We start from the raw sequence: 16,320 nt of genomic DNA, 5'->3' as shown, positions 1-16,320 counted from the left end.
AACAGTCCATGGTTTAAGTAGCCATGAAGCAGAAGAAGCATGTAAATAAGCTAATCCTTCTGTTTCTGATCTTACTGTGATATTATTAAAGGCATGTGAATGGTATATCAGCATACATAACACAATTAATGTCCACAAACAACAGAAAAACTGCTGATGACTAATCAAAAGAAATACATAATTTTCTGCAGAGACGTGCATTCCAAAGCTACTCATTAAAAAGGAAGTTTTCCTTTCTTTTTTCCATGTTTAATATAAATTAATATAGAGAATATCTGATTACAACTCTTACTGACTTTTCTGAATTTAGTACTAGAAATTATATACACCAAAATCTTGGGAAATCTGTTTGTGTCAGTGACTGTACTTCAGACAATAAGACTCATAAGTGACTCTTGTGGAATAAATCTAGGTTTAATAATACAAGAGAAAAAAATAACCCAAAATAGATGTAATAAAAATATTATTTGGGAAAAGTTCATTAATTATTTCAATTGTACACTTGGACAATTTACTAATGTTGCAAAGAAGCCTGATTTGAAAGTCTTCTAATCAGATGACTCTACTCCCCTATTTTATACGCTGATTACTTCCAGAAGCACTTTGGTTTCATTAAACTCTTAGCAGAAATGGTTTGTTTCTCTTTTTCTCAAGCTCCGAGACAGAGCATTTATTCTGTGCATTTGACATCTACAGGAAACTTCTATAGAATACTATACAAATGTAACCGAAGGGGATCAACAGAAATTTAGGAGGTTTTTCTAACAACGACCTAAGGAATGTAGAAGTCAATGACCTCATTGCAGTAGAATTGTTTGAATTATCCTGCAGAAAACCAGAAGCATGATAAAATTTTCTAGTAAGCACCTTCCAAGGTCAAAAATACCCTGCTAGAAAGATACTGTCTTTTTCTTAAGTTCATTAGGACTTTTACCTGACCAGGGAGATTTGGAGATTTTAATTTCTACATCTTATTCAATGTCAACGTCAAAAACTCAGAGCCACCTGGTTTCATTATGCTTCACTTCCTTTCACAGCTTGGTCCTTTATTTGAGAACATAACTCATATAACAATATACTCACATCCTGGTTGGACATCTCCCAGTATGGTCTCTCTCCATAAGACATCACCTCCCAGAGAACAATTCCATAGCTCCATGCATCACTGGCTGAAGTGAACTTCCGATATGCAATGGCTTCTGGTGATGTCCATCGGATAGGAATCTTGCCCCCCTAGGAGAAAACCAAAATAAAACAGTCCATTTGAATGTAATACAATTACAAAATTTTGTATGATTGATTATTTTATATGAGTATGAGATTCTCAATTATCATTATATTGCTGTAAAAACAGGACAAGCTGGAAAATGCTATAGTCATTTGTCACATCAGCATCTTGTACACTATACAGGGTAAAATTCATTGCAGAGCAAAATCTAATGAAGCTACAGAAGTACAGTATAGTATACATAATGTATGTACATATATATACATATATATCTATGTAGAGCAAAATATGTGCAGTTAATAATAGATGGTAAGATAAGTATGTTTGATTTTCAGTTATAAAACGTTCAGGAACTGGTAAGACAGCCATAAAACATTAAGGATGAAAAAGCTAGTAACAGGTCCTAGCTTGCATCTTAGATCCCTTTGCATAGCACAAAATGGCTGATTTGACTAATTGTAAGCCATTTCAGTTCCCTGTTGGTGTGGAACCTGCATGGTCTCACCGTGCTTTTACCTCATGTTTTCTAGGACATTTGAGGAAAATCAGGAGCCAGGATGTTGCTCTGTTTCACTAACATCAAGCCTCAAATTGCATGAGGCACTGAGTACGACCATATGCACCATTTTCCATTCCAGATACAGCTGTCAGAGAGAGTCACAGAAAGACAGACTCTGATGGGGTCATCTGTGCAGAGGGGAGAGTCCAAAAAGTTCATCCGGGGACGCAGTCTTAAACATTTTTTACAGTCACAAGAGAAGCAAGCCATCATGAAATAATGTAGACTTGAAAAGAATTAAAGCTACCATTACAATTAATATTGCAGTTAGGGGAACATCTCGCTCTGATTATGGCCACTATTTGGTGCCACAGGTCAAATTAGTAAAATGCACACTAGTAGCCTCAGGCTGAGTTACTGCAAGACGAGAATTAGAAGAAAGAAAGAATTTCCAAAGGTGGCAGCTTTGACAGTGTATTTTAAGACTATAAGTTGTCAGTCACGCATGAAAAGTCCTAGAAGACAGTGGTGTAAAACTTGTTATTTAAGGTAATTCTGGAAGGAATATATTTGAATACAGAAAAATGTGACCGTTATTTCCAGTTCTGGGAATGCACAACATGTACAGGGATATATTCTGGAAATTTCACACTAGACTAGCTGTTTGAGGTACCTCTGCAACCAACATTATACAACAGTGATACACCTACACTCACAATAACCTGCGTGGGGAGTAATCTTATTTCCACTGAATAACCAGCAAGAAATAAAATGTAAAGATATTAATGCTTTGCCTGCACTTCCATAAATGTACTTGCACTGCGGGTAGCCATACACTCACCAGCTTTAGATTAACTAGCTTGGTTAACAATAGAAATGTGCACATTAGTGTTAATTAGAAACCTAAATGGAGCCTAAAAACACCAGAGACTAAGCATCTGCAATTTCATGGCTAATATTGCACAAATTAGCTTAAATATAAGCAACACAGTCAGGCCTGACTCAGGCTACTATTTAGACCTTCAAAATGTCACTACGTATGACTTGGAGGCCTGGCAAAGGTCAGAGAGGGAATCTATTTTGGAATATAGTTTTTATGGATCCCATCCTATTTAGCAGGCACAACCCTTAAAACTAGGTAAACACTGAATTTCCACATTGTTTGCAGACCAACAAATAGTGCAGAGAAAATAAATAGCAGCTTTTGAAACCACTGTTTCAACACAGAAGCCAGACTGGAGACCCTCAAGTCTCTCTCTTTCAGACTTGGAAATCTATAAGCAGATGTTCTTTAGCCACAATAAGTACATTGTTTTTTCTATTAATTGTAAGTTTATTCACAATTCCCAGTGCTGCTCTATAACATAACAGTATCGAGAGCATTTTTCTCATACTCGATTGAAAAGCAATATTATACGCCCTTTACAAACGTTTAGGGTCCCTCAGCAAGTCCACGGCACAGCAAAGAAACATGTGTCCTTGTCTCCTGTGTCCTACTGTTTTAACAACAAATTTACTTACATTTTTAGATCTGGGGATGATAAAGAAATACATCCCACTTTTCCAGCCTTTTTTCTACATATACTAGTAGGAAAAACTTTAATTTCCAATAAAGAAAGTCAATGCCAGGGGAAAGCCAGATCCTAAATTTACAGAAACAAAAACCCACCACCATGGACAGAAAGAGCTTCCAAATCAAATGTCGTCTGCTCGTCCTATAGGCTCAGAAGTTACCTGCTAAACTGAATGGACTTAACAGCACAGCTGCAAGGCTAAGGAGCCTAAACACAGAGGAGAGAGCAGGGGGACACTAGCCCTCCCAGCCCAGACCTGCCCACAGGGTGCTCACCACCCTGAGCCCTTCTAAACTACAAGGACAAAACTGCCTACATGCTACCATAAACTACAAGAGACTTTTACAGATCAAATCCAACTCCCAGAGGCATTAGCACTGCTGGGAAAGAGATTGTACCATCTGATTCGAAAGAAACTGATATGCAGAGCTAGGTGTCATCAGTGGGCTCATGGCAATGTAGCCAGGCTGAGTCTCGTTCTCCCACAACTGCTTCAGCTACGTTTTGAATAGAGGGATGGCAGAACATATACCTAGAATGTACCACATGAGAAAGCCCTCAAGGCAGGGAGTAGTTGGGTTTTTTTTTCTTGCATCACCATAATGGCTGGTTCTGTGAAACACAGAAGTATAATTTTGGAGTTCTCAGAATCCTACTCTCTAAAAAGTCTGAATTTCTGTGACTGGCTACAGGCTCACCTTGTAGACTTCATTGTAAAATATAAAAATGGAGTCCTTGCTGAACCTGATGTCACACATGCCAGATGTCACACAGAAAAATGTGCTCGTGGCTAGAACACGAGCACTTTGGGCAAGGGTAGGAAGTACCACATTTGATAGAAGATCTTTATCTCGATAATCTTATGGAAAAAGTAATTTATACAATTGGAGAAACATGTTTATACAAAACAATATTAATTAATATTTTGGGACTGCTTTATTGCAAGGTAAGTAAGATTATAAACTCATCAAAACAAAGTTTTTCCAGCTTTGTTTGTTTTAGTGAAAAATTAAGGCTCATCATCTCTAGATTCTGTTATAAATAAATAAATTTTCTTTGCTATGTCTCGGCTGTAACTCTATGCAAGCCAATAGATACACATAGCACTACTGTAAACGAGACTGAATTAAGAAGAGTATTAAAATGTAGCTAAAATAGAAATTAGCTGCCACTCAATAGAGTGTAAAATTATAATTTTGCTGTTCTGCTTCCCAAGCTGTCATAAAAATGTAAACCTTCTCTTTAATCCCCTGTATTTAAAAGGGGACTTTGTTGACTTATTTTTTGAATAATTTAAGAGCATGAACAACAAGGAAAAAAGAGTTCTGGTAAATATTTTTTTTAACAAATAAGCATTTTAACACAAAAGGAATTCTCCTCAAAGAATTATGCAACATTCATAGCTTAGCAGATGTAAAAATATCAATATATGCAGAAAATTCAAAGAGTTGTATCAAACTAAATGCATGGTTTTCTATTGCTATTACCTTTGAAAATTATAAAGCTTGCTACAATTCAAGTATTCTATTCTGAAATTAAAATAACATGATCATTCAACATTAGAAAATCCCTTTTCACTCTTCCCACCATTTTTGAGAAACGCACATCTCATTTGAACAAAAATCACCTCTTCATTTTCTCCTTTGCAAGAAATCATGATATGCTTTGCAATATTGTTTGCTAGGATCAAAGATATGTTATGTAATTTACCTTTGCACAAATTAAATTAAACACTTTGTCCTAGACCACAGAAGTAGAGCTGAGAAAACTAAGCTCTCTTACTTGTTTCTTTACACATCTCTCATTGTTTACCCCGTTTCTCTTTTCCTTCTGGTACTTAAAATGAGTATAATAATATCTGCACTCCAAACTGCTACGATGAATGTGCTAAGAAATTCTACCTGTTTCTTTTCCATGATGTGTGGCATATTCATTTCGTGCAGTTTAATCTTCTCTATCTGCTATCCCCATTTCTTACCCTCCACTGGAATACCTGAAACTCTAATATTATTGGCTGATACGAATGGGCTTCTACCATTCAACCCTACCCTTTGGAACTGAACACATAAGAAAAACTTGTTAAATGAAAAAATGATTATTGACATGCCTAGGACAAAGGTTACCCCAAATCTCTTTGATACAGGCTTATAAAGAGAAATCTACGTGGGTATGCATCACTAGCTATTGGTACTGATTATTTTCTGAAAATAAATACAGGTTTTATATATTTTTGTCACAGTCTCCCTGTAAGGCTATGCTCATCATGCAGCCAAATAAGCTGCCTGAATTTTAAGTAGAAAGAAAACATTAGTATTATAAATTGCAGGAGTTCATTATTGCAGCTCAAAATCTCAGGCAGTCTAGGTCAGAGAACCAGTTTTGGGGTCTGAAATTAGCGAGCCAGCAGTAATCAAAGGTTTTATCTGCTTTAGATGGAGCTGTGATTCCTAAGTATCTGGCCATTCAGCATAATTCATCTAAAGTCAATGAAGTCCTCAATTTATTTCTAGCGCATCTGGCACTCCAGCACAAGGCAGCAGTTTTCAGGCCTTCATAATCCATTCCAATATTCTGATTTATAATATGTTACAGGGCAACTGCTCCAGGCATATAAGCCACAGGCCTGGGGAGAGAAGAATCAAGAAAAATTGATTCTAACAGAATTATTAGAAGAACTCTGAAGGAAAACCTGCAGGTAAAAGCCTGAAACCTATTCATTACATGAGGACTTCAGGTAGTTCAGGAGATATCTTACTGGTACAGACCAAGTTGGCTCCATATGAGTAAGATGAGCCTAACTTACCCTTTTAAGCACCTGAAAATTACCTAATGCTACTTGTTCATCCCGTGCCAATGAATATTTTACCTTGAAATTATCTCCTTCTGGAGTGGTAAATGATAACAGAGCACTGCGTTTCTCCTTATGCTGATCAGACAAAATAATTTGTGGATTTGTGGCTATTTTTTTCTTTTTTTTTTTTTACCACACCCTTCAACCCATTCAGATTATATTACTGTAATTTTGCATATATAGGAAATGAACAAACCATGACAAATTTCTGTCAAGCACCAGCTGCAATAACACATATGTAACAGAAAAGACCTCTGCGCCCTTCTTTATGGCACGGAATGGAGCAGCGCCTTGCCGTGCCCACCCTGCTCTGGCATTGTAACCCACAGGTACAGAATGCTAGCATCAAAAGACAATATTTTGTAGGTTTAATGAGAAGTTAACTATGCAAATATAATGACTGAATAGTGTTTTACATTGAAATGCCATGACCACCAGTGATGTATCAAACTATACGCTTAAGCAGTCAAGGTTCATGTACTAACTACCCAAATATTATGTCTTTGAGAGACGTAACTACAGCCTCTCTCTGTGTGCGATGGCTTAAATCTATTTCCACTTCATATTATGTCATGACTTCTAAAAATAACAGGAATCAAAAAGATCAAATTGACAATACAGTTTTAATACAATCTTTCCCTTTCAATTAAAAGTGAAAAGGTACAGAGAACATAGATAATTACAGTACATCCCCTCCAGCACAAAGGCTTAGTAAAAAAATATCCAAACACTCAGCCTTATTCACATGCTGGCTTCTGCTTCTGTAAGCAGGCAGACCACAGGCTGCCAAAGGCCTTTTGTGGTATTGAGTCAGTGACAATAATTCAGGAGGTAAAAAATGACCCTGTCAGGTAGCAAAGTTCTCTTATAACTCCTGATTCCCTGTATTTCACATATCCATCTGTGATCTTTGCATTGTTCAGAGCTCTTGTATAATAGCATGAGTATCACAGATTATGCATTGACAATATAAAGGGATACATATATTATTGATATATAAAAGGATACATGTTCATATCCTTTACGCAAGGCTTCAGACACAGCTTCTGAGAATAGAAAAACATAAAATTTCACCCAGTCAGTGGTTTGTACTGAAAGCCTGAAGGGCTGACTGGGCTTCTCAGGGGCACCAATCCCAAATTGCAATTATGAATTAAAGTAATGGAATTGCTATCAGGCTTTGAAATTACAGGCGGAAAATAGGAGTAAAAGAGGAGGCTAAATAGATAGAACATTCATCTTCGCAGCTAATTCTATAAATTTCCCTAGTATCACTGATATGGAATGGAGAACTGGGAATGGGAAAAGGGGGAGGGGAGGTAAAAGTCTTTATACATTAATATAATATGCACTTTTTACTGTTTGGATGTTTGGAATTTTGGTTATAACTTGGATTTTTATTTATTTTTTGTCTTTCAAATATCCTGTGGAGTAGTTGTCATGCTTCAGTGGTAAAGGCACAAAGCTGTTTGGGATGGCACTATTATTTCAAAAAGTGGCATTATTTTTGTCTTGGTTTTGCCATATAATTAGGTCCTGTGAAAAGCACTAGGAGCAGCCTAGGAAACAGTCCTGCGTTTTGTGATATGACCAAGCAGCAGGAACATGAACTGCCCAAATTTCTTCCAGTGGACTGGAAGTCTTCTTCACATTTATGATTTGCAGTTAAGTTGGGGATGAAACATACTCCAGGGACACACTACTTGGAGATGTATACAAGGCTCACTTCAAAGGAAACTTGACCAAAAACATGAATAGTAAAGAGCTATGTCCTTCTCTCAGGGTCAAGGTGTGGCAGAGGTATATTCAGGAACTACTTTTGAAGAAAATTAGATTTGTCCCAGGTTGTATTTGAAGGTTTTAATTACCAGAGCATCTTCCTGTAGCAGTTTGCATATACACCATAAATGCCAGACAGAGTTTAATGAACACAGATGATTACACTTTACAAAGTAGTTTCTTTCCATCCGATTTCACTATCTAAATGTAAATAGGAGGTAGGCTTAGAAAGTAGGTGGCAGAAGAAGGAAAAAAAAAAATCAACATTGCACTTGGCCACTGGAAATACATATGTAACACTGACCAGAAATACGGACACTCTGTGCAATTTGTTTGCCCTAGCTCACCCACAGATATGGATCACTGATGTTTTTGCTTCATTATGAGGAAAGCATGCTTCCCTTATAAAGCTGTACGCTATGGACTTGATGGGGAGCTACTTCTTCCTCCCAACACAATTTTTAATATATGTTAACTAGGACTCAAAGTTTCTTTACCTCTTTAGGTGACTATACAAAATGCCATTACTAAATCAGAGATTAGCTTGCATGTCCAGATGAATTCTGGCATAAGAGAATTGAACTTTGAAGCCTGGCAGAGGTGTGTATCTTAGCAGAACATGAGCCAATCACGTGGCAAAGCTGGGTTGGGGCGGAAAAAGACATAAAGACTTCTCACCCATGGAGATAGTAAAGAAAGGGTATACGTAAGGAACATGAGATAAATATGCTATGCTTGGTGCTAGTAATTAGTATCCTGGTTTGGGCATTACATTTAAGGAAAATTGTATTTAAGTTGAAAAGAATCTGAAGAAGACCAGTAAGAAGACTAAGTTTGGAAAAATTGCTTAGAAAATAAAAGAATGGAGGGACATGCATGAAGAGGACAGCAATCTCCATGCATGTAAACAGCTGCTTTGAAGAGGAGATTGATTACCTGCCTATGGGCAGTAGTGGTAGGACACAGAGTAATTACCTTACCTTCCAAGTGCAAAACATGGGGGATGGAGGTTATATATGAGACTAGATAAATACTGTATCTAAAACTGTTTACCTCAGAGACACTAACACCCACTACTTTCACAGGAGTTTTTAAGAAGGTGGAAGGCAAGCATATCTGACAAGGCAACAAACCTCTTCCTGAAATACAATTTTCTCTTGAGGAACTCTTGCATCATATTAATATTTACTTACAAATGCTGCACCCATACTGAGCATGAAAATGGCTTTCTTCTACTAACGTCTCTTCATATTAACCATGAGAGATCTCTGCACAGTATTCTAAAGTGGTATATATCGCATATTTCTAACAACATGCCAAAGCTTATCAGAGGTCAAAGAAAGCACTGAAAGGTCAAGTAGAGTCTTTATGTCTGCTAAGTTATGAAGGTATGATTGATAAATATGCGTTTATAAATGTATGTATATATAATGTATATATGATGAACAAGAAAACAGCAATGATTTCTTTACTCATTCGTCACGTTATTTTATTTCAATCATGAAGAAGGTAGTATGCAAAATACCACAGTAATTGATTGCTCCTAGAAAACCCATATTAAGACTTTGCTGATAAATTTTACTTTAATCTGGTTTGTACAGTGAAGAGGAGAAAAATAATAGGCACCACTACAAATTACACTTGACTAAGATACTGAAAATGAATGCCATTTTCTCTAACAGTTAATAAAACTCACTTGCAATAGGATTAAAGTGAACAATCAGACATCCCAGTGTAATACCTACATAAACAAAGCTAAATGTATGCCTTCATGTTTTCCACAATAAAACAGAAGCATAATTCAAGTGAGAACAAGAGGTGCAGCACAGCTTTATTTAGGAAACACTGAGGCTTTCCTAAGGCTCTAAGCCAAGAATGTATCTTCCAGGTAGCTTTTCAGCCAGGATGAAATCCAGAAAAGGAACAAGGAGCAGCCTACACTACAGGCAGTGCCCTATCTGATAAAAATGCTCTATTTCAAGACAAAACAGTTCAAGGTAAACCTCCTCCTTGATATCATCACACCTCCAGAAGCTGTGCACTAGTTTGCATATATATGATATATGAAGAAGAAAGCACAGGAGGTTTATTGCATTGTTAAGCAAGGTGTTTTGGTTTTTTTTTTTGCTTAACTCAAGTTTTTAGTCAGTCAGGGGTACAACAGCAGGTGAAACTGATACATTCTTTCAGAACAGTGGTATCAGTATGCTTCAGTCAGACATATGTGTCATCATGCTAGAAGATATGAGAAGGTGAAAAGAAAAAAATGTTAGATTACTGCTGGTAGGATTTAGTTTTAATGTGTGGGAGCTAAATCAGGAGAGTAACAAAACCTACTCCAAGCACACATGAAGCTTACCTAACTGTGTGCCAAACCAACTTAGGCCTTAACAGTGGTATTCACTCTTTAGAAAAAGAATTTATCAACAGAAACTATATTTTTTGCTTTCTGTCTTCTCTGAGACATGAATTAAAAAACAGCTGTGATGAGTTAATCGTGTATTGCACATGTCTGGGCATGCAAGACCACAACTCAAAGTACAAGCCTCAGAGACTCCCTCAGATATCAGTCTACCTTTGCCACAACCAGCAAGAATTTTGAAACAAAAAACAAAAAAATAGAAACTCACCCTTGTGGTGTAAGCAGCTTCTGGGTCATCTTCCAGTACACGAGAGAGACCAAAATCTGAGACTTTGCATACCAAGTTACTGTTGATGAGGATATTACGAGCAGCTAGATCTCGATGGACATAACCCATATCTGACAAATATTTCATGCCAGATGCAATCCCTCGAAGCATGCCTACTAGCTGGATGACTGTGAACTGGGCATCATGTTTCTGGAAAACATTTGAAATGTCATTTCAGAGATTGTTCATGATCCTCCTTGCAAAGAATTTTTGATAAAGACCCTGGTAACTCCTCAAGCAAAGACCTTGTGAGTCAGGTTTTGAGATTTAAATGCCACACAATCCCTCGAAGCATGCCTACTAGCTGGATGACTGTGAACTGGGCATCATGTTTCTGGAAAACATTTGAAATGTCATTTCAGAGATTGTTCATGATCCTCCTTGCAAAGAATTTTTGATAAAGACCCTGGTAACTCCTCAAGCAAAGACCTTGTGAGTCAGGTTTTGAGATTTAAATGCCACACAATGAACTGCTTTGATCTCTAGAGGATGATCCCCCAGTCAGCTGGGGGAAAGGGGACAAATTTTCAATTCAGATGAAAATTCATTTTTCATGTTATTGCTGTCATCAGAATTTTAATTTCCTAGATGGGACCTGAATGAACGCAGCACATAAATCTAAGTTGTGTGTGCTCAGGAGACTGGAGAGTCAGAACATTAGGGAAACAGATGTCCAGCTTCCCTGAAAGGATGTAAGAATTGTTAGTGAAAATCCCAGCCCCACCCAATGGACTAATGAAAGTTTTCTATTACACAAGCACTTTTTTTCTGATTCAGTGGCTTTCAAATTCCATCAAATTTAAATTCATTCCTCAAAATCTTCCTCTACTTCAAGAACACAAAATTCACTTAAACACACTGTGATTTAGCCTAGAAACCAATAGTTGCATATATTTCTAATTGTCTACTTCTAGACACGTTTAAAATCTCCCAGCTCTTCCTACTGCTGCTTGTTAACATCTAGCTTTGATATTGAGATATATATATATATGACAGGACAACAGTACATCCTAGTGCAGCTCTTAAATGAACCCCCAGTGCTATAAATACATTATCTTGGGCAGCTCTCCAGCTCTTCCTGCTGCTTCTTCCAGAATTTTATTAAATACATGGAGCTGGCTCTGCCATGTGGGGTGAGCTCACACAAATCAGTCCGCAAGACTGATTGCATTAATTTCATTTTTGATTAATATACTTAGAGGTAACACTGTAAACTTTAGACAAATATACAGCACAACAGACGTTTAAAGAGCCTCTCAGAATCCCCTTTCATGAAGAAATTCATTATTATAAAAGACTCTTAGCAGTTCTCTGTTATGAAACCTTCTGTAACTAGAGCCAACACAAGAGGATCTATATAGACACTGGAAAAGATTTAGCTAAAAATCAGAAGAAAGGTTCTAACCATGAAAGGAATGAAATGCTGAGATAACCTTTCAATGGCAATGGGGAAAGCAAACTAAATACTTCTAAAAGTTAATTATAAAAAGGGTTATATGTCCTGGGTTGTCTGTGATATTAATGAGTCACAAGGTTCTTATCTATGATTCCATATAACAGTAGTAAAAATACCTCAAAAGATAACAAAAAAAAGCCACACTCAAATGAACAATCAAGCTGAACAACTGTTTTGTACAGTTAGAAATTATTCTTCCTTCCTCAGAGCTTTCTTCAAGGATTTTTACCCTAAACAAAATATATACAGTTCAGTACAGATATATTTCATTTGGATATACTGACACATTATTTATATGTATTTTACATGCTCCAGTGGACATCATAACATATATAGTACATACTGAAACTAAGGTTGACAATATATCCCCTTTTGGGGTTAAATGTCTAGTTCAGTGTTATGAATTTGGGGGATAATGTCACTCAGCCATAGCAGAACCAAAGCAGTCTCCCAGCCACAGCTGAATTTGCCCTAACAAATTAAAACTAAACTAGTGTTTCCCCTCAGATGGGATTTCATTTCTGCTACACTTCTTGTTTTGCCACAAGTAAATCTTGGTGACACAGGGAGCATTCAAATTTTTTTAGGCTCACTACCAACTTTGACAGAAAACAAAGATAAATCAACAAAAGTATTAGTATGTCTAAGGTTGAGGGAAAGAAAACAGGCCAATAAAGTTTGCTAGTGAAACATTTCAAATACCCTCAGGTATGGGGCTATTCCCTAAACTTTTCACATTTAGGGAAACAGCTCTTGGCTAAGCACTATTGGTCTACTGTAAAAAAAAACATCCATGAATCTGTTCACTTTGGAAATCATTTGGTAAGACATACAGGCTGCCAACCAATAAGCATAACTGCATTACAGTAGTAATTCAGCATTTAGAGAAACAATTTACATCTTTGTGTGCCATTCTGTTGCTGTGTTTGGGTCTGTTTTTCTTATTCATGTGACAAACAAAACAGAAAAATTTTCTTCCTTTTGGAATAATACTTACTGCAAGCAGTCAAAATGGGCTAGCAGATCCATACCTGGCCTTCTAAACATATCACAATGAACACAAAACAGAATGGAAATAATGAAATATCAAGCAACAAGAGCTGATGATGAATCAGAGTATAGTGGCTGCAAATGCATAACAAATTCAGAACAAAAGCCAGTCCTCCATCATGCCGTTCCCTATTGCACTTACCCGTAGGAAGCTGTCCAAGGAACCATTTTCCATATATTCAGTAACAATCATAACTGGTTTACCTGCAAATATATTACAGTAGTCAGGCATTTAAAATGAATAGATGATGATCAGTAAAACCAGGCATGTCACAAATCTGCTTAAATCTTCCAAACCCCAAGACAATTTTACATTTAGAAAGAAAGCAAGACACATGGGCAAAACCAGCTCTGCCCGCAATATAATTGTGATTTTACCAACATCAACAGAAATAAAGTCATTTCAGCATAAACTGATGCAATTTTTAACAGCTTAAGTCCCGATACACAAAGTGAAGCATCCTGCTTTTTCGGTACACAGTGCCTTATCTATCACTGTTGAGTATAATCCTTCATAAAAGTGTGGAATTTAAGCAATGAAGTAGGTGTATTCTGCCATGCATTTGCCCCCAGGTTCCCTCTAGAAAGGAACTGGACACTTGCTGTGGAGGAGTCACAGCTGCACTCCAGAGGTGCCCTGATCTGCCCAATGGAGATGCAAGGACTCTGGAGCAGTGCTCTACTGCATGGGCACAGTCAGATGTTCCTCAGACACTATGGCAAGGGAGAGATTAAATAGCATACACACAGGCAGCAGCAAAAAAATTCTCCCTCAGGAGGGTATTTACAATGCGTTTAAACTGCAGAAATACAGTATTTCCCCAGCGTAAGCAGAGGAAAATGTTAGAGTGGGAATACAGACAGAAGGCAAAGTGCAGAATAAAAGTAATACAGGACACTAGAAAGAAAGGCAGAGCTGTAACACAGCTACCTTCCACGGTTGGGGTTTAGCCCTCTTTCCAGGTAGTCCTGCCTCACTTTGCAGAAGGATCATTGACAACATGAACCTCATCTCCCACCAAGCACCACTTAGCCAAACGTGCTGCATCCACAGGGCAGCATCAGGCTTCAATGAAACAGCCCTGCATCATTGAAAAGCCTCTAATATAATTCCAAACTTGTCTGTGCAGACTCAGATCAGTTTGTGAGACCATTCTTTTTAACCTGAGGCATTTTGTAACACAACCAAGATTTGATATGCAACTCTGCACGAGCTGGAGAGAAACGAACACTGAAATTAATGTGATTATGGTGAAGTTTCCAGACAAGGTCATTGCCCTGCTAATATTTTACCTTCACATGGATTTTATTATTTCATAATATTTTCTAAAGTTTTGTTTATTTTCTCTTTCTGGTAGAGAGAAAGGTGGGTAAGAGCATGAAGTTATTTAAGGAATAATATTTAATATATTATTCACATATAATACAAGAAGGCATCTGACGATAATACCATGATAAAGTCCTGAATACTGAATAGGAAGCATGGCAAAATTCTATCTTTTAAAACTGAACAGCATGAGGTTTGAAAGAGGCACCCAGTATAGTTAAAAATAAGAAAGCCATTAAAAAAGCAAGGTAAATGGTAACAACTCCTTTTTCGTTTGTTTTTTTTTTTTCAGAAAATACAACTTCTACCAAATCGAAATTATTAGAAGAGAAATATTAATTTCAAAAAATGACTGCACTATAATAAGAGGGAAATCCTTGGCCTCTTTACATGGATTAATGGGTTAAAATAGCTTGTTTCTGCTGTGCAAATGACATGTTACACTGCGGGAGTCACACTAATGGGTAATCAACTCTGTCATCCATTAACTGCTAGGACCAAACTTTTAATATGAAATATTAATATTGAATTATATAGGAAGATATGGTACAATATAAAGACCTAAAAATATAAAATCTCAAAAAAGAAATCTACTGCTTGATAACTCTTTGTAGCAAGAAATATGCAGTGCAAGGAAAAGTAGCTAACTTTTACTGTCTGTGTAGTATTAACCCAAAGGCATTTCTGGTAACACACAGAAAATACTGCCCTATGTTTTAAGTAAAAGGCAATATTATGCACTCAAAACTTTCTATACTAAATCTATGTACTTTGAAACCAGGAGACAGTTGCCTGGATTCCATATAAACTCCATCAATTTTATGACACATCAGAAGGCTGAAATTAGAGTAAGAAGATACGTGTATCAAATTATTAAGAAAGCATCTTCCCGCCTTGCTCACCCACACTCAGAACGCCCCAAGTGCAGAGTTTCACTCTCATTCAGTTGACAATGTGTCCATAATAAGAAACATATGCTCTGAAGCAACCCGGTGCACTTTTAAAAGAACATTCTGCATTCATTTATCAAAGCACAGCCGTTTATACATGATAACAACTTGTGTCAACAGTATTGCTGAAATTTATTATACTAACGGGCTACAAATTGCTGTAAACTATCAGTAAACTAAGCAGAACATGTGCACTGGTTATTAAAACTATTGCCTACAGTGCACCCAGGAGACCAGTGTAGCAGGAAAATGCAGAACAGAAATCAAAGTGAAACAGGTGAACAACTCTGCACTGAAAGCGAAGGATTGGAGTCTTATCTGGTGAGTACACCTCCTTCATACTGCCAGTGCGCTATCCCACTGGCAAACCACAGCCACCCCAGCTTGAGAACTGGTCCTGTTACAGGGATCATGACAACTGCAGTTAAGAAGAGTTGCTTCAGAAGATCTGCTTAGTATGAAAAGCTAGATCATTGCTAAGGGCCACCCATCAAAATGAATTTGGTTAATGAAAAGTGGTAATATGGCCTGCTTATCATGCATTACCTGTACTGAAAGTGAGCCAGCAAAAACTCCACAGGCTCTCTGCTGACTGAACAAGAAGTAATGTTTTGGAATGTGATTTAAAAGCTATCATAGATAAATATGAACACTTACTAATTTGTTATTACAGTACAGTGGCTTGTTTTTAAAAAAACAAACCCCACATACTTCCTGTCCATCTATCACTCTACAAAATGTCAAAGAAAATAGTTGATTATCTTTACTTGCATTTATGCTATATAATTTTACCCAGGAAAACGGATAAATAGAGCTCCAGAACAGTTTTCTCAACTCCTGTATTCAAGCTAACAGCAAAGAGTGTTGTATCAGTGAGGGGTTTATTGATTTCAGCCAGGAACATTCAGAGCTGGCT

At 37.1% G+C, this 16,320-nt stretch overlaps 1 protein-coding gene across 2 annotated transcripts in view; it reads right to left on the bottom strand.

Moving 5' to 3' along the window:
• The window catches only part of EPHA3 (EPH receptor A3), a 225,728-nt gene that overhangs the window by 21,290 nt on the left and 188,118 nt on the right, over positions 1-16,320 (bottom strand). For both annotated transcript variants that reach the window (XM_069869140.1, XM_069869130.1), the window contains exons 12-14: positions 13,270-13,331; positions 10,562-10,771; positions 1,084-1,233 (exon numbers count right to left, since the gene is read on the bottom strand). In XM_069869140.1, coding sequence (XP_069725241.1) covers positions 1,084-1,233; positions 10,562-10,771; positions 13,270-13,331 — 422 coding nt within the window. The remainder of the gene's footprint in view (positions 1-1,083; positions 1,234-10,561; positions 10,772-13,269; positions 13,332-16,320) is intronic.

The sequence above is a fragment of the Phaenicophaeus curvirostris genome, chromosome 1 (assembly GCF_032191515.1).
Source record: "Phaenicophaeus curvirostris isolate KB17595 chromosome 1, BPBGC_Pcur_1.0, whole genome shotgun sequence".
NCBI classification, from domain to species: domain Eukaryota; kingdom Metazoa; phylum Chordata; class Aves; order Cuculiformes; family Cuculidae; genus Phaenicophaeus; species Phaenicophaeus curvirostris.
Note: the sequence above shows the minus strand (reverse complement) of the source record. Positions and strands in the feature narration are given on the sequence as shown.